Source organism: Bradysia coprophila, assembly GCF_014529535.1.
Source record: "Bradysia coprophila strain Holo2 chromosome X unlocalized genomic scaffold, BU_Bcop_v1 contig_173, whole genome shotgun sequence".
Classification (NCBI taxonomy): Eukaryota; Metazoa; Arthropoda; class Insecta; order Diptera; family Sciaridae; genus Bradysia; species Bradysia coprophila.
The window spans coordinates 2,889,807-2,909,444 of record NW_023503302.1 but is presented as its reverse complement, the minus strand read 5'-3'; the positions used below and the strand labels follow the sequence as shown (position 1 = coordinate 2,909,444).

General features: G+C 31.0%; 1 protein-coding gene across 1 annotated transcript in view; it reads right to left on the bottom strand.

Annotated features, from left to right (window-relative positions):
- LOC119068173 (decaprenyl-diphosphate synthase subunit 1) overlaps nucleotides 1–19,638 on the bottom strand; it is a 34,387-nt gene that overhangs the window by 11,306 nt on the left and 3,443 nt on the right. The window contains exon 2 of the mRNA XM_037171661.1: nucleotides 1,198–1,341. Within this exon, the coding sequence (XP_037027556.1) occupies nucleotides 1,198–1,341 (144 nt within the window). The remainder of the gene's footprint in view (nucleotides 1–1,197; nucleotides 1,342–19,638) is intronic.

Here is a 19,638-nt window from a genome sequence, read left to right as displayed (position 1 = left end):
GTCACTTGAGTGTGTGTATGTTATAAAGAAAGCATAAATTGCATTTTACTGAATCATATCGAATAAATCACAATCGGAATAATTTTATTTTGTTATTTTGTTATTGCAAAAAATTCTCATTTACACTAATTAATTACAATTTACCATTCGTTACATTCACAGGCAATTTGCAGTTTTTTTCTTTCTTTCTTCTTCTTCTACTTCATCTTTCCTGCGAACTTTTTTTTATATATATTAATTTTGTTACGATTTATATTATAAAAATTCGTAAAGATCAATAAATCAATTCGCATTTGATCATCTCGCCAGTATACAGTAACATACGATGGGAAATCGAAAACCGTACCGAATGTCCACTTTTACTCTCTCGCAAATGGTTTAAAAATGGACACATGTGTGGAAGTGTGTATGGACTGAATATGAAATATAATTTAAAAGATTAAAAGATTGATCGAAAAATGAACTTCATTAATTGTTTGAAGCCCTTCGGCGATTTTCGCTTTAAATTAAAAGAACACACAGCACAATTTTATTGTACGTAATGATGTGTGTGTGTATAAGTCGTGAAGCGCATTTTCTTATAAATTTATTTCATTTCATTTTATCGAGAGAGAAAGGTATTTTTCAATGGATAAATTGTAATTAAGAAATAAGGAGAAAAAAAACTCTTACTGAGAACGGTTCATTATTCGGACAATTTTAATCACATCGTTGTTACAGAGACTGCAAATTTAGAATATTTTTTTTTGCCGACATCGCAATGATTTATCGTTGAAATGAGTTAGAAAGAAAAAAAAAACGACTGACCGACCAATTAATTAGCCTAGCTATCCAGGTGACTGAACTGAATTCGTTAACTATAGACGTCATAATTCAAGAGCCTAATTAATATTAAAATGTTGTTTGAACAACTGGAATTACAACAAATAAAATTAACTTGAAAAAAAAAACCAGGTGTTAGATTTTAATACGTGTCATTAGCACAATTTGATTGGATCTAAGGATGCAAAACTAATTAAGCAAATTTAATTATCATTCACGTGTTCTATCATACAATTGCGGACTAGATTTTTTTTTAAATTTAATTCACTTGATTAAATAAATTCTGAAAGGACGGTATGTGGCCATATGGGTATTTGCTTCTAGCAGAAATATTTCATTTCATTTTATTAGTAGAAAAAACTGACAATCACTTACATCACGTATGTCTTGTGTAACATATTTAATATCATCGTCTAACAGTATGTATGGATCCAATTCAATTTCTCGCACTGGACCGGCAGGTTGTTGAGTGTGAACTGAACTGTATCCTCGCATGCATGGGTGTATGAGAGGTAGTGCCTGGAAAATAGAAAAAATACAAAAAATTAATTAAAATCAAAAAATTGGTCGGATGGTCTTTTTTTAAAAGTAAATTCAGTTTGCCGTTCAAAATGCCGTTTCATAATGAAGAAATAATTGAAATGGTGCATTCGTTATCTGATTGCTCTGTGCAATCTTACAGAGTTGATTTTTAATTGTATAAGGCGTTAACAACCGCAATACGCGGAAGATTTCTGTTGTTCTTTTTTAAAATACAAATTCAATTACTTTTGAGCCTTTAGTTTCTTATTGTTTTCAATTCTCTCGAAAGCATCTTAAATTTCGTAACCTTAAAATGATCACTCACCTAGCAAAATCGGTTAATTTGATTTAATAAACGTAACAGAAGGAAGGTAAAGCTATGACAAATGACGGCCAGTTGGTTGAGATCGAGATGATGTACCAATGTGCGGATCTTATTAAGTACGAAATCATCAAACCAATATTCATCTGCTGTTGTAACGTACAACATTGCACATCGACATCCTTCCATATTTCCGATTACAAAAATATACCCTAGCGAACTCAAGCAGTACACAACAAATTGTTCGATCGTTGCATCAGTGCATCAAGAATCAATTAATGAAAATAATAATTTTCCTCAGATCGTCTTCCGGAATTACTGTTATAAATATCCTTGTCGAAAAACGAATGAAGATTGTCATCGCCATTGTCTCTGTTGTTGTTGCTATGGTGGAGAATCATAGAAAGTCTTATACGCAACACAGCTGCATAATGAAAAGCAAACGGTAGCTTCTTGTTCCTATATTGCATGCAACATTATTGACGAATGAATGACAATTTAGCTAGCAGTTAAAAGCCATTGTTCATGATTCCATTCGCGACACTACACTCCACTTTAAATTATCCATTGCATTCATTGTTTGATTGCAAATGAGAGTTTTTTTTGTCTTTGAAGAAAGAATAAGACGAAAGAAAAATGCAAGAAATGAAGTGAGAAAAAAACCGTCGAGGAATCACCTTGAAAAAATACGAACCGACATTCTTGGGCATTATACCTATCATGGGCTACCGTTTCACGGTTAAAATAAATCGGGTTATCAGTCCAGAACAAAATTTATATCCGACCCGAATCGGTAATAAAAATTTATGAAAAAGTTTTCAACTTAATTAATAAATCAAGATTAACTGACACAAAACACTAATTTATTATATAATTGTCGACGGTATAAACGGTGCCAATTACGAGCGTCGATGCGGATTTAATTTATTTCGATTAAAATGTAAATTGAATAACCCATTACTCATGTAAGCAGAAATGCGGATAATGCCCTTCTTTTACGTTAACTTCGTTAAAAGCAATTTACCTGCTGCAACTAACCGGGTGTACTGTCATCATATCATTACCTTTTAACAATAGAAGGCTACATTCCAAGCATGTAAGCATCAGATTAAAATAAACAATAAAAATTATGAAAAAAAAAACAGATTTGATGGGTAAGCGCAACTTATGTATGCACAACGATGCTATTTTTCCAGTTGTTAATTATGCCACAATCCACAATGTATTTAGATGTTGAAATATCGGAAGTAATAACATTGCTATCATTTATCCGCTTGAAAGTGAAGTTTAGTTGGTGCTCAGTTCGTACAAAACTAAATGTAAGAATCAAATTCATTTTTTTTTGCCATAGGATGGATACCATCACTAGATATGTAGTTGTGTGTGTATTAAATTAATCGCAAAATGTTTAGTGTAACTGCCCATTCAGCTTATGGAACAGTTTTGCAACGTATCGTAATGCAGTTGTGAGCTGAATTGTAGCACGAACTTGTTAAACTCTATTAATGAAAATTGACAATGATAAATCGACATTGACATTGCAACATTTCAATCAACACAACTATCCAGTCCACTTCGTTATGGTTGCACATTAACAGTGTTCCTCGACTGTTAGAAAATTGATTTTTAATTTATATTCGTTCAACATACAAGGATCTGTAGCAGGGCTGGTGGATTTTCTGGGGCTCAAAATAATTTGAGATGCGTTCAAAGGTTCATTAATTTTAAGAATTCGCCGATCTACGAATGCTGATGTTAAAGGTACTTCCTCAGGGAATGCTTATTAAGCAACCTTTCGAACTGTACTTCGAACACCTGTCAAAGTCAAGATTGTTTCTTTTTCATACTTTTATATTTTGTTAGGATAGTGTGGACTGTATAAAACAGAAAAACGAAAATTCCGAATAAAATGTCTTAGTGGTCGTCTAATAAGACAGCACGCTATGAATTTTTTGAACATCCTATTTTCACGCAAAATGGGTCAAAAATAGAGTAGATTTCATAGAACCGTCACAGTTTCTTGAACATCCCTTCCTCAATATAACCACACTTTATAATGAACAATCTAATAGCCTAGTCATTAAATATATCACAAGGATGACATACCCTTAACTGTACCACAAGGATCAGTGAAAAGTAAGCTTGATGGCACGGTCCGATTTGTACCAGTGCATTAGTGCTATATAACAGCTGGTAGACATTGGTTTATCATTCAGAGAAAAATCTGCTTAACCAATGGTTTGTGTTCACTTTCGCTTAACTTCATAAAAGATGAAAAAAAAATTAGATTGCACATGCATTGTTCATGTTGCTTGTTTGATGCGCCTCATAAATTAAAAAAATAAATAAAAGATCATGAACACCAAACGATTTCCAAAGCAAGTATCAAAATGAACGATCGCTAAGAAACGTATATATACAAAATGCATTTCAATACCATTTTGTTCAATTAAACGATTACAGGTTTTCTTAGACTGTCAACAAATAATATTGCAAAAGAATTCAAGAAAAAAAATCGTGTTGAATACAAGTTTGAACTTAAATTATCATTGACATCAAATGCCATAAATATTATCTAGAACGAATCTAATGTACGTTGTGTATTTCAGCACCTCACACACAAACATTCTCGCGAGAGAGACGAAAAAAAAAACTCTACAATTTGGATAAAATTGCAATTATTATTCAGTTTAAAGACATCTGTACAGTAAATAATATACTGTGTAGTATGTAACGTATGTAACATGCATTGACTGTTCGTAGTACACACATGCCTTGCAATGCGTTCGAATTTTCAAAGGTCTTTCGTCCAGTCACCTTCTCATATTTTCAATCATTTTATGCATTAGATAATTATAGACTATGAAATAGTAAAAAAGAAAAAAAAAACTATCCAGGCGCGAGAATGAAACTGTGCTAAAATAAATCAAAATATTGCTCAACCGAAAACAAGTTCACGTTATCGTATATTATGCTAATAAAATAATGCTTTTTTAAACGGTGAGTCTCTATATTATACATATACGTGCAGAATATATACCACCTGTGTGTGGTATCCTAAGTCTAATCGACTTTACTGCGAGAGACACTATTAGCTCCATTCGGAATTCAAATTACATTTACAAAGTATTTTTATTGGTTTATTCATTGATTCGTTGCTTGCAAAAATAGATTCCTTCATATGTGATATATTAAAGTCGACCTTTGTTGTAGAAACGATGCATGAATAGAAGTTATAAATTTAATTATGTGATGATGATTAAAATATGGTATACAGTGTACCATACTATACACAAATACCATTTCAGCAAGAAAAAAAAATATTTAAATAACTTGGTTAATTAAACATCTTTTAATGAACGATAATTGTTAAAAAGATTGGCAGGGTATGAAATACCGCGATAACGAAAAAAAATCGATCTTGTCTTTTGAGGTTATTGGCAAAATGTACAAAAATGGATCCGCTTCAGGAATTTTCCGATTGATTATCGAAACGATCACGATCGATTAACGTAACATTTGAGCATATCTATCAATAAGAAAAACTTTCCATGTGTGAAGATCTTATGAATAATATTTTTAAAAAAAAATCCGGTCTCATTTGACGCATTCAAGTCTGCTCAATGTTTTAAAAGCTGTGACGTTTACAAGATATTTACCATTTTAGAGGTGTGAGATTCATCTAAAATCAGCAAATACATGACCCGACACAACCGGTTTTCGGTTATATTTCATCTGATATTTCCTAATGTCAGATTTGTCTAGGTCTCGGACTTGGATCAAGTTAGTGATAAACAGGATCCTTTTGTTCTTATCAATTCTAGAATTCTTTCAGAACATTGAGGATTGAGGTGAGTCAATAGAAAACATGTTAAGATAATGGAACAATCAACAAAATCGGTTTTTTTTTCGCGAAAAAATTCTAACGAAGCAAACGATGTGAACAAATTTTATTTATAGGCTTGGTAATAAATGCTTTTTTAGGCACACAAATTATGTGTCACAGTGTTCCATCTCAATATTGAATTTGGATAGTACGGTTTTTTGTTTTTTTTTTTTTTTTTTTATTTCGACAGTTGGTTCAAAATGTTTCAAAAATATGCATTCGGATTGGATCGGATTTCGAGAAATTCTCGACCCGTGCAGGCTAGACCACGCAAGTGTTAGGTATATTCGGTATATTACTCAAAAACGGAAGGTAAAGTGCCTGGGTTATAATTATAATTGTGCCTGGTGTTTCTGAAAAATTCCATACTCCAACTCAACTGTATACCAGCCTTAAAAATTGTTTTTTTTTGCAAGTTTCTAGATTTAAAAAGTGACAATAGCGGACCTAGTTCCATTATCGAACAATAAAATGATTAGAATCAACCGACAGTAAATACATGGATAATGTTGTAAACGATTAGTACTTCCCCCGATTCCATTGAACAAGATATTAATTAATGACAAAAATAAATTTGATGTCTATATGTGTGTAAAAAATGTCATCAATTTGATAAATAATCAAAACAAAACGATTCCTTCTTGTGAAAGCGAAAGCAAAATTAATCAATAAGGTGCAAATTTTTATTGCAAACATGACACATAACAGTCATTACGATGACATACAATTCGCAAATAAGTTTTTTTTTTTCTCTCTTCATAATAACGTATGTACACACACGTCGAAAGTAAGGAGAAAAAAAATACCTTCAGTGGTGTCTGAAATTAAAAAAAAAAGATCGATATGAATGAACATAAAAGCGCTAACAAAATTGTTGACGTACATGTCTAAATATGTACATGTTATCAGTTGCTAACTACATATTTGTAAAATGTATGATTTTTTTTTTCGTTTATATACAGATACGTAACATCAAAATATGTTAACTTTATATAAGGAGCAAACACTTTTAATTCTTGAATTTATGTGCCACACTGTCTACCACAGTTTTCTAGTTTGTCAGCAGTTATACAATAAATCAACGAATATTTTATTTGCGACACTTTTTTTTTCTCTACTCTAAAATTATAAAACAAACCGGTTACAACACGGGTTAAACGATCAAATATGTGTGTAGGATAATCATTTATATTAGGCAGGTATCGACTTGTGAATTGGACTACATACAATCTAACGAACGAAGAAAAAAAAAAGAAATAATCAAACACCTTCTTATGTAAAGAAGAAAGACACACAAAAAAAACGTTTTCTTTTCTCTCTTGATACATACGCAGAGCCCGTAATTAAACTCTCACTTTAGTAGGTAAGTCATATTGGTAAATCTGAAGACGTTCTATTTAAAAAAAATAAAAAATTTTGGCATATATGTTGGAAGTTGTACACACAATGGTTTAAAAACCACCAAAGGTTAACAATCATTACAAAAATTTGTGCGTTGATTTGTTGTATAATTTCGTCGTTTTACCATACGTTGAAGTCTTTTGTTTTGCTTTGATTTTTTTTTGGCATGCAATTCAAATAAATTTTTCTTTTTTGTTTTTCGATCAAACGTTTTTAAAAGAAAATCTGATAAAATTTTAATTGATTGGTTGATCCGACCAATGAGTCGATACATATCGAACCTACACCAACGGTAATGATTATTACATTTATTGATTATCTTTCGTGGAAACCGTGATTTTGTCGATCAACCTTGACATGAAAAATAATTAATGTTTGTAAGGTATTTACATTCATACATGAGTAATAACCAGCAATACAGAGAATTCGACGATTACTTTTTTTTCCCATTTTTCTTGAAGCATGTAACGCATATATGTATACATTGGCTTCCTAATATACTAAGCAATTGATTGCACACATTACACACGAAAATAAAGAAGAAAAAATCCGAAGAAATATATTGTACGTTGGGTAATCGCATATGTGCACCGCGCAGAAAATACATACCAAAGTTGTATATCATATAATCAATCGAATAAATATTTGTTACAAGGATGATCGTTTTCTGGTCGCTCCGTAATATTACCATGTGACGATGTATTTAGTCTATAAGGTGTGCCTAAGCATACGACTATGTTAATTTACATAGCACACATAAGCTATTTAGTGCTTAAATGTGTTCAACAATCAGTAATGACCCTTTAATGATAAGACAAATATTTACATTTTTGACCTTTAATTGTTGGTAACGTCAACGATTAACAAGGTGGCTGTACGTACGTTATAAATATTGAGTATTGAGTATTGAAACCAATAAACGCTTTGTTTATATAAAGAGAGAAAAAGTGATCTCAGTACGGTCTGCAAGCATGCAATTCGTACCCTCATTTAAATTATTCACCAAACGGTTTCATAACGATTTTTATGTTGATAGTTCTTAGTGGAACATAATTTTGTTGTTCAATTTTTTTTGTAATTTATACAATCAGAAGGTTCATGCAGTTATTCAATGTATTTGACGGTTCGTTAATTTCTTTTTTTTTTCATTTATAATGGCATAATCGATTCAAACTGAGCGCAGGTTCATAATTATTTCATTTAGAAAATCGTAAAGAAAATTTTTCGATATTTTTTTTCCTTTGCTTCACATGAATTTAATTATATAAAAAATATGGTAACCGTTTATCGATGAATTATATCAAAAGAATGTTGTGTGTGTACACACACAGTATAACATACCTGCCTTTTTTTTAAATATTATTTTATTTATTAAAAAAAATCCATTTTTTCCAATTGATTGTTGGTTATTCTATATTGCAGACCTCAACAGTCCATCTACACACATCATTGTTCGATATAATTAAACAAGTAATATACAAGAAGTAATGCAAAACGTGTAAAGAATGCATTGAAAAAGCTATTTTATAGCTTTGATCAACACAAGTTTTTTTTTCTTTTCAACATTAATGTTTCGGTTCCGATGTAACACATTTGCATAACAAATGAGGCGTGATTTTATTAAAAACGTTAATTCACTTTAGAATGGTTCACTGGGTTCATAAAAAGCATAATATTAAAATTCTGATGAGCTAGTAAAACATTGGATATACATTTATTAGACATTGATTTATGGTGGCTGGATCGAATGATCGATGGCTATCTTTTTTCGCAATTTTTTTATTTTATTGTTTTGACAAATAAAATTCGTAACAGAAGTTAAGGTACTGATGATTTACGTCTTTTAGAAAGTAGAATGGAATATCAAACAGGTGCTTCCATAAGGTCTGTCACACCTATTAAACATAAAGATTTATCATCTGTTATCGGAAAAAAAGCAATGAGCTTTCATTGGTAATGTGACCTTTTACAGCAAAATGTATGTTAAAACTAAAGAAATAAAAGGTCTTTCTGTAAATCTGTTGAAAATACTTAAAACATAGGACGCAACAGGTTGAAAAGGCTTCGCGAGTAAATCCAGGATCCAGCAGACCTACTGAAGCCTATGAGTTTATATGAGGTATTGAAATGAATAAGCTAATCGAAAAAACATGAAACATGAAAAACATAGAAAATTATAGCAAAAGTTCTATTTCGCCGATTAAATTTGAGAGAAACTGGCAGGTAAATTTCCGAATTTTTGATAATTTCGTCAAATTTTAATGACAAAACAAGTAAAGCAAGTAAGGTCTCATATAACAGAGTTTGTGACGCATCTAATGAAATCTTCGGAATTTGCATGGATCATCAGTCACACAAATTATTAATTAATTAATTATTAATTTAACAGCTAAGATGATATGCTTGCTGTTAGTAGAGAGATCGCAATTTCTAATTATAGTTAAGAGCTTCCTTAGAACATTAAAATTGGAAGTAAAACTTCTTCGTACAAAATGTATGGGTGGACTCCACTTATAAATCACAAGTTTTACGTCAGCCTTACTCACACAAATTTTTTAAATAAATATATCAAAAAGACGTTATTTCCCTGTCAGTCTTGTTATGCCTAAAACACGTTTACTGTTCTAACAACCGAATCACAGTCGCAGAAATATCGCCATCAATTCATTTAGTCACACCAAGAATGAAATGTTCTTTTTCTGAAAACAAAAGATTTACCTAGCAAGTCAATAACTCTGTCCAAGCAATTTTTTTAGTTAATTGTTTGGAATTTAAGGTGGATGATTTCGCATAATAAAAACGGATCAAACACAAAAAAATAGTGTTTTATGTATTCCAAGCAGCAATGGCTAATCTATTTTCAGTCCACTTCAAACAGAACAAAACAATCGTACACTTAGTATTCTATCCTAAGCACATTAATATAATACGCTGTGTACGCTTAGATATGCGAGAGATATGTTATTAAGATATTCTATACTGTGATTATAACTTTTCATCATCCGATTCGGACGAGTACACGTGCATATTATGATTGGAATAGAAATGGATGGAAAAAAATAAAGTTTATGAAACGATGGAATAAAATTGAAATTAAATTCCTAAACACCTGAACAGGAACATTGAGTTTTTATTGTAGTTTCACATAAATGCGTAACGAAATACCATTGTTTTCGAACATTACCCGGACACAAGAGAAGCTAAAAGTAATTCGAGGCAGAAAAGACTTGCAAATCGAAAGACATCGACAAAGACACGAACGTTCGAAGCTAATAAAATTGTAGTTGGAAATAATGTAAATATTCAAGTGTCAGTAAATTATATTCAATAAGGAACCAAATCCATTTAGATATGCTACAGTACGACTGTATGCGTATCCTCTTGCGATACAGATATTTCTATAACGAATAGTTAACAATATTTTGTGTACATCAAAGAACTTGAAGCAAAAAAAAACTTTAATTGATTTATTGTATCAATAAAATGAGTAGGTATACTCGTACACAGAAGTGTAAAATAAAATTATTAACTTCATATAAAACATACCGTATTTACACACGAAACAAAAAAATGAGTAGTATGTGTATATTGGATAGTTTAATATAAATTTTACTTTTATTTTACAGTTAAAAGTGTAACTTGAAGTCGAAAATTTAAAAAGAGAAAGTAAGTACATAAAAAGCCATACGAAGAAAAAATACAGTGTCTGTGCGACGCGGCGTGTGGTGTATAATATAAAAGTGTATAAATACTGTATATGCAACAAGTACAAACTGCTGCGGATAGTACAGGTGGCCGGTTTGAAATTTTTGAAAAAATCTATTGACGATACATATTTGCAATGATTCGAAATTTGATACACTCAATCAAGTTCGATTTTCTTCTCTGATACATGTTCATTGATCGAAAGAATTTCGTATTTGGGTGTTTGTGGAAATGATCCGCAAGTCTCATATAGAATAGGACATTATGATGAACCGACGGTCGATGACAACGATAAAAATGAAGCGATAAAGCGGCTAGTTTTTTCTTATAAAGCAAAATGTATGTTAAAACAAATGAAGTAAAAGATTCCGAAGGAAGTAAATGATCAACGATTGTATCACACTTGCGGTGAAACCTTGTACGACACTTGGAAAGAAGGAGCGAAAGATTAAGAAGATTAGGGCAGATAACTAAGAAAGAGACTTTTTAAGCGTCGAGTGTACATAGGAACTCTGCCTTTGTTCATTGATCGAAATAATTTCCTATTCGACAATGAACTTATGTGAGTACGGATGTTTGACATATGACATACATATAATTTTGGAAGAGACTTCATGGGTTGTTGTCGAGTAAAACTGGTTGGTTTTAAGTGTTAAGTGTTATTAAGAATTTTTAAATTACGTCTCTCCGATTTTAAATGTAAGAGAGATATAAAAGCAGTTGTAGGGACAGTAAAGAGGATTATTGAGACATAATAAATTGTCAATTTTTAGCAATAACAATTCAAATAGCATTTGGCTTCGAAAGAACAATGTTCTTTGAAAGTTAATGAACATGAAAGTCGAGTCTGTAATTTTGTTGGCGAATATAATTTAGTAAATGTAACTTTGACTGGTTTTTACTTTACATAAATTAAGACCAGCAAAAAAAATGAAACGTCATTCGATGCAAGTAATTGAAAAGGTAACAATAAAAAAACCCGAATCTATCAACCATAAACTATTTCCAAATGAAGCAAATTCATATAAAATTTCAGTTACGTTACAAAATCCATGTAATATAAAACGTACAAAACAATGTTAAGTTCAGACAAAACTCTGCTATGCTCAAAGATGCTTAATAGCTTTCGTGTTGTATGGTACGTACACACATACACACACAGACCACAGCAACAACAACATTTTCATACATGAAAGAAAGTTTTTAAGAATGAAAACTAACATTCTTCATAAAGATTTACCATTAACCACTGTTCATTTCACTTGTCTGTCTGTCGTTTTAGCTGTAAAAGCGATCGTACCACAATCAATTTACATGTGGTGTGTGTATTTATGTGAATTTGGATGCGTGTTAGTATAATTTATGATCGGAGCTTAATAAGCGTGAAAAGTTTTTTTTTGTTATTTCTCGGATTCTAAGCAATTTGAAAATGAAAAATTAACAAAAAAAACTTTATCGTTTCAACAAGTGAATTTAATAAAATATAAATTGATTATGATCATTAAAGGCGGGAGATTCACTACGTCATCCTATAGTATACTCGCGATACGACGCAATGGCTACAATATTGCGTTACTGGTAGCAACGATGAATGGACAATCGATCATTTTTCTTTTTAATTGTATAATTACGCTGGTGATACATTATTCATTAAATCTGTTACTTCTTTTGTTTGACGTATTGATACAAAATCTTGTAGTTCATTTTTTTGTAGAAAAAAAAATAAGGCAATACCAGTCACATATCATACCTTACATTAGTCATCACTATCGATAGCAGATTGCCGGCCGTTTGTTGAAAGGATAAATCCATCGTGGGTACGATAGGTATGAAGGAAGTCCGGTGTTATTGTCGAAAGTAAAAATAAGACTTGGACCCATTAATATTGCAATGAAATGAAAGAACAATTTCATTGATTAAGTGTAAAAAATTCTCGGCACTTGTGCCCCGATTTCTTTTGTTTCAATATTTAAAAAAAAAAGAAATTACGGGATTTTGATTAATTGAACAGATGAAACTAGAGATGATATGGCAATAATATGTCTACAACATTGTTTTATCATAAAATTTCTACAAATCTATACGTAACAATGGAATTTTTTTTTCCTGATTTATTTGTGCCAAAAATATAAATAAACAAAAATTAGCAGAAGAGAAAATAATTAAAACTCAATTATTTTCCAATTAGATATGCGCATCATCATTGTCGAAACGATTCACAATTAAATTGAGGTAAAATATGGTTACAGACTAAAAAGAAGTGCAATTTACAGTGTCTGAACGATAAATAAAACCGTTGAACAAAAACGAGCCAAAGTATCCGCATCGATCGGATTTCATTTGATTTGTGGATGTACGGTACACACCACAAGATATGAATAATATGCAAAATAGTACTGAAAAATGTTTAATGAATATTAAAATCGGCGTGTGATTTACATTAATAATTTAATTATCAAAAATTATGCCACACACCAAAGAAACTCTATCCAAGGTAAAGGAATACAGACGGTTTCTTCGTTCATACAAACATATATATATTTCATTTAAGCATTTCAGTGATATCACCGCATAGTGAATGGAATATGAATTAATGAAATTCACTGCCCATATATCCATAATATAAAATACAATGACAAAATATTTATTTTATACGAAAAGTTTTGGCTGACGTGCGCCTAAGCTTATTTTCGTTATAAATATATTACAAAATATAATTTACAAAAAAAAAAAACATATACAAAGCCCCATCATCTTTGGTAAAATTGCGAGAGTTCCGGATATATTTCACTAATAAAGGTATTTGGAGCAATGCCGAACAGCAAAAATGAAATTCAATTCTTATATTAAACGGATAAATTTATATTTATTTTGACGACGATGATGATGATGGCGATGACGATTATGATTTTTTTCTTAAGTATTTAAATAGAAATTCGTATTTTTTTGCAAGTTAATTGAAAACAAGGAGTGACGATTGGCAAAATGGATTTTCGTGTTATAAAACATATGGCGGTCTTTTGTTGTTGTTGTCGTTGTCTTTTTTTCATACTCGTTGAACAGATCAAATAAATTATGCAAATTTTTAGCGACTTCTAACATTTTTAATGTTGAGGGGTTTTTTTTAAATGAATATTATGACAAATTAGAATAAATAAAAAGTAACAATAAATTTCACGCGTTACTTTGAAATGTTTCCAGCCAATTCAATGTAAAATTTACATAAGTAAAAATTTTAAAATCTATTTTCGCCAATAAGCAAAATGATTAACAAAAACCGAAAGACTCGGTGACGTTGGAAATACGAGTCGGATCAAGTTATTCGCAAATAATGGATCGCCCATTTAGTCCTCGAGAGCTTAACGTGTTTTATTATCGTCATCCCAACTGAATAATTTATAGAATTATTATACTGAACAGATTGTCGACCGTTGAAAAGGATTTTAATATTCTGGTTTTTTCAGCAATTGACGTTCAAACTAAAACTTTTTTTTTCAGTTGAGCCTCGAGTTTCAGTTTTATTTTTACCTTCGCCTCCAAATTTAACCGAAAATAGCAACAAACACCGAAACATTGAGTTGGAAATCAGACTTATAATCATACGACTATAAAACAATTGTGTTGGAATAAAAATAGATACGGCTAATGGTGGCTCATGATTCATGAGTCACGAATTGTACTCTGACCTTAAGCCGCGATCAGCAGCTAACAACGCCTTGTCCATTGTAGCTGTACTGAAATGTACTGAAAATTCATTATTACGTTTATGAGCATGTTCAGTCATTGTGTGGACTGTGGAACAACTAAATAATCCCTTTTGCACCACACTGTGAGAAGCTAGACGGCAAGATTTTACTGGTAAGAAACACGTGCACCTATGATTGACAGAAACAAAACAAAAGCTTACCTATCCCAATAATGGTCACTGTATGGAACCGTAGAATATTGAAGGTCAATGGAGTTAAACAACAAATTTATTTCTATCCAACGATTAGAAACAAAAAATTATCTACAAATGTTCGCATAGTTGATGCAACAGCTTCTCGAACGCTTTTTTATGTAGAATGTTTATTGAGTCTAATGACTAAGAAAAAACGTTAGAACTAAAACGTCAGAACAATTTGCTGATCATAATTGTTAAAATATAAAATCAAATAACAAAATCTTGGTTTGTAAAAAAGACTTGTTTCGATCCATTTTTTTTTTGCTTAAGGTGAAAGAGGATGTGGTTAGCATAATGGGAATCCAGAGCGTATGTAATGTAATGTAATATTTGAAGGAACAATATAACACCAACACCAACAGACAAAGACAGCACAGTCGGATACTTTTTCGCATTTGGATTCAAATAATCAAATTACAGCTCTCGTGTAATCTAGATTAGATTAAAGTATAGGTAAGCCTACCTACCTTGAGAATCCAGATCAAAGATCTTTTGCTTTCCACTCCCTGACGTCATTTTAATTATCAGAGAAATTTCCCGGTTTTCAATAAGATGTTGTTACGACCCTTTCTAAACATGGCAGGGTTTCATCTTGAAGCTCACAACACAAAAGTGCAAAAGCTGAGTTGTGGACAATACCTAACGATGTATACGTACACCAGTCTCAAGTACCAGAGCACAAGAACATAGATCGGATCATTAAAACAATCGATCAATTTTGGGGAGATGATCGTTTCTACGATACTGCGATACCTCCAATTTTGATCGATCACCTGTAATACGCATATTACAGCGATAAGACGAAATTAATTAAATTGTTAATTGAGATTTAACTTATTACTGAAACACATTCTTTTGACATAACAACCTGAAATACATTTAGTGGACGATTGATCGTTTTTTATTTTCAGTATAATATTGAGAATTTTGCCGATATGTAAATTTGAAATTTATTGAAATATTCAAATAATATGGAAATTAGAAAAAGTTACGATTGAGTTGCTGTCATTATTATACAAGTGAAGAAACAAGACACTTTATGGTGTGGGAAAAATAGCTGGCAGTTATTTATTATGTATTATGATGAAGATTAACATACATAAAAATTTGGGTGTGCGTACGAGATATTATATGCAATATATGTCTCTTATAGATGGATATGTCTCTTGACAAAAAGACAAGAAATAATAAAAAAAAAATCGTAACCACAATGAAAATAGGTAAATAAACATTGAGAATCGGTTTTTTTGTGTTGTATATTTTGCTAATATTCACATTACACCTTGCCGTATAGACAATTTTTTTTTCTCATTTTATTTTACGGATGTGAAAATTCGCGGTTATGCTATTTAAACAAAAAAAAAGTGTATTTCCACACCAACATTCAATAAGCAAATTTTACATGATTTTAATTAATATTGTAATATGCGTGTGTGTGGCCGAATCGTTTTGATCATCGATTAATGGGTGACATACATTTTTGTCTTACATAAAAAAAGCAAAACGATCGAAAACAAAAGTCTGTGAGAGAGTACAATCAGCTCTTCGTAAACTTGATTTTTTTTCTGCGTATAAATCTTGATTTAAATTATGCGTCTGCATTATGAACCTATGCTTGGCTGGAGAATATACATATTTAAGTGAAGATGAAATGGAAATTCAGTTTTTGTTGTTTTCTTTATAAAAACATTTTTTTTTCGTCTGATATTGCATAACGCAACATAAATATGAAGAAAAAAAAATGAGTAAAAACAATAAAAATGCGAGACTGTAAGACGATTTTTGGGTGAATTCATCGATTAATGATGAGATCTCGTCACACACATCTTCGTGACATTTATTGTTCATGAAAAATTATCTCTGGGTTTTTTGTTGTTGTTAATGTTCAATTTGATTATAAGGTTTTTCATTGAATTTGAATTGATGGCAAAGGAGTCGAAAAAAAAAAACATTTGGAAATCAGACTGGGTAATCAGAGTTTCATCACCCAAAAATTAAGCAAAATCATCAATTCATTATTATTTACACACATCGCATTGTTTCAAACGGTTAAGTATCCCATTCATGATGAAAGCATTTATTATTTGTAAATCGAATCAAATTTTTGTGAACAAAATTTGTTTCGATTAATGTGATGATGATTATGTTGACGATAGTATTGATTCATTAATAAGAACTGCGGGGAATTCAATATTTTACGAACAGCAAAAATGCCAACAACAGCACCGAAATTTTTGTTGAAGTAAAAATACCTAACATTTTAATATTTCGTTTTGATGTAATATCGTCAAAAATTCGTCGATTCGAAATAAAGAAAGTGACGACGAAAAATTTTTATTTAAAAATTGAGAAAGTCGCAATATTATACTTTAATACATATGGACTGTTGAGTGTGGTATTATTACATTACATTATTAACTCAAGCTCAGACTTATAGATGAATCCAATTGCTTGTCTTTTATACACAGTATTATAAAGAATGTGTAACCTACTTAATGAATATGTTTGATCTTTGAAGTGCGTGAACACTTTTCAACCAATTTGTTTTTTTTTACCCAATCGAATCAATTATTTTTTTTTACTTATTCAATAAACACCTGAACTTAGACGATTAGGACAAAGATTTTTCATTGTATTGAAGATCGAAGAATTTTGTAAATCGAGGTCATAAAGTGACGCACCTCTCCATTTAGTAATTTTAGGAAGGAATCAGGTATGGTTATTCCGAAATATGATGACAGGTTACCTGAACCTCAACTGACGTGAAACTGATCTCACCTGAACTGAAACCTGTCAGTAATTTAGTAACTAGGTCAGGTCTCAGACTTATCTGAAAAAATTGTAGAAATTTTCAAGTATATCTGAGACCAACATAGTCAGGTTTGGTATGGTTGACCTGGTTTCCGAATCTTACATTCTATTTAGTTCTAGAAGTGCATCACGCATGGTTGAAATCGATAGAAAATCTATTTGGTTCATGGTTCTAAGCTTTACAGTTGATTTATGCGAACTGAATTTCAGGTGGAGAGAATTATTGGTTTACACATGTAAAACGGATGGAAATCGATAATTTTCCAAGATGATCTCCGTGTATTATGTAATTCAATATGTAGGTAAAACTGTCGAGTTGCTACCTATTCAATATAATATTCAAAATCTTTGACCAATTTGACTAAAATTACAATAAATAAATTTTAGCGCATTGAATGAAATATCAAAGAGATTGTATATTTACCTAATAAACATTAAATGAATTTTCGATAAAGAAAATATTTTTCGAAAAGAATGTTAATGAACTAGTTTTTCGACTTTTACTTAATGACCTAGATAGTTGCTTAAACATTCAAAAAAAAATATTGCAAATTTCTTTTAAAAACCATGCTATCAACCTCTATGTGTTATGGGTGATCATCGATAGCTAACGGGTAAATTTCATTTTTATATTATCACAAGTGTAACACCTTCCGTTTTTAAATATTTACACATTTTCGGTCAATATAATTAGTCCGAATGTGTGCACCACGGGTATATGTTTGATATATAACTGGAAATGGGGTTCGGATATATAATAACAACAACAAGAAAAAATGTGTAACTCAAAATCAGTTTTTCATGTGAATCAACATTCTGTAGAAGATGATTCGAATATAATTTCGGTGAAATAAATAAATAAAAAAAAACTTTCACTTAAAATTCACATTTCTGAAGCAGAAGAAGAAGTTTTCGCATCCTTCATACAATATCTGTCGGATATGCACATACGAAAAAAAAACGAAAACCATCACAATGTGTATGGATGACTTCCAGCATACATTTTATTAACTGGATTTTTTTTCTCTTAATTTTTATTACATTATTGGATATAATTTTTTAAGACCATTGAAAACGATTATCTAATTCATTAGACAAACAATTTTATTGATTTTTATTTTCATCATCTTTTTTGTGGATGTTCCATCTCATGATATGAATAATATTTAAATAAATATTTAACGTGTGATAGAAAAAGTGAAAGGAAAAGCAGACTTCGGTTTGCTTTTTTTTTTCTTTCTTCTGCTTCTTCGGCACCGAAACCGATTTTTGTTAATGAAAATTTGTGTTGTGTGTGGCTTTATAACGGAGTTGTGAGTTTGTGCCATGAATTAAAGACGACTAAAATACACACCAAAATATGCCGCTCAAAAAAAAGTTGCAAGTTCATGTGGACTCGAAGTATCCCATCAACAAAAGAATTTTTTTATATTTTTTTTTTATTTACTTTACATAAACCGTTGTTGATCAATACACAAATGAAATTTTTTTATAACTAAAATTGAATTAGCACTTCTCATTCGGTATGCTTCCAACAAAAACAATTGGTAATTGTCAGACCATTAGATGGCTACGTTGAGTCCATTAATAATTACATTACATTTTGTGTATTAACCAAGTGCATCAAGTTTGCACCTCACGACAACGCTATATATCCAATAAAAAAAAAATTGTGAGCGAAGTATTTTAAATGAATAAAATATTGTCGTGTATGTATCATACAAATAAATATAGATTGCATATTTACACACATATTTCAAGTGAAAGTGTCCTTGCATTTTGTATTTTACGCAGTTTGCAGTTTAATGTCAGAAGAAAAAAAAATTTTCAGACCATGATCATCATCAACATTTTTATCAACCGTTGCCCATCTACGTAGAGCCATTTATATATCAAAAACGTGTTATAATTTATTTAAGACAATATTTACAGTTTTAAATTGAATTTCTTTCGTTTCGTTTGCGATTTTTTTTTGTAGTTTATACCATCCTCTTCCATTCATACACCATGCTTACTTAATTATGTGAAAGAAGAAACAAATTGGTATTCTTAAGTGATAAAATGGTTAAAATTGGCATTTATATGGTTTCAACAATAATCGCAACACATGGAACAACAACGACGACGAGAGGGAAAAAAAACAGTTTTGATTGTGTGGCATTAAGCGTTCATAACGTTAATTATGACCGAAATTTTGACCCGACATTTAATGTTAATTCGGTTGGT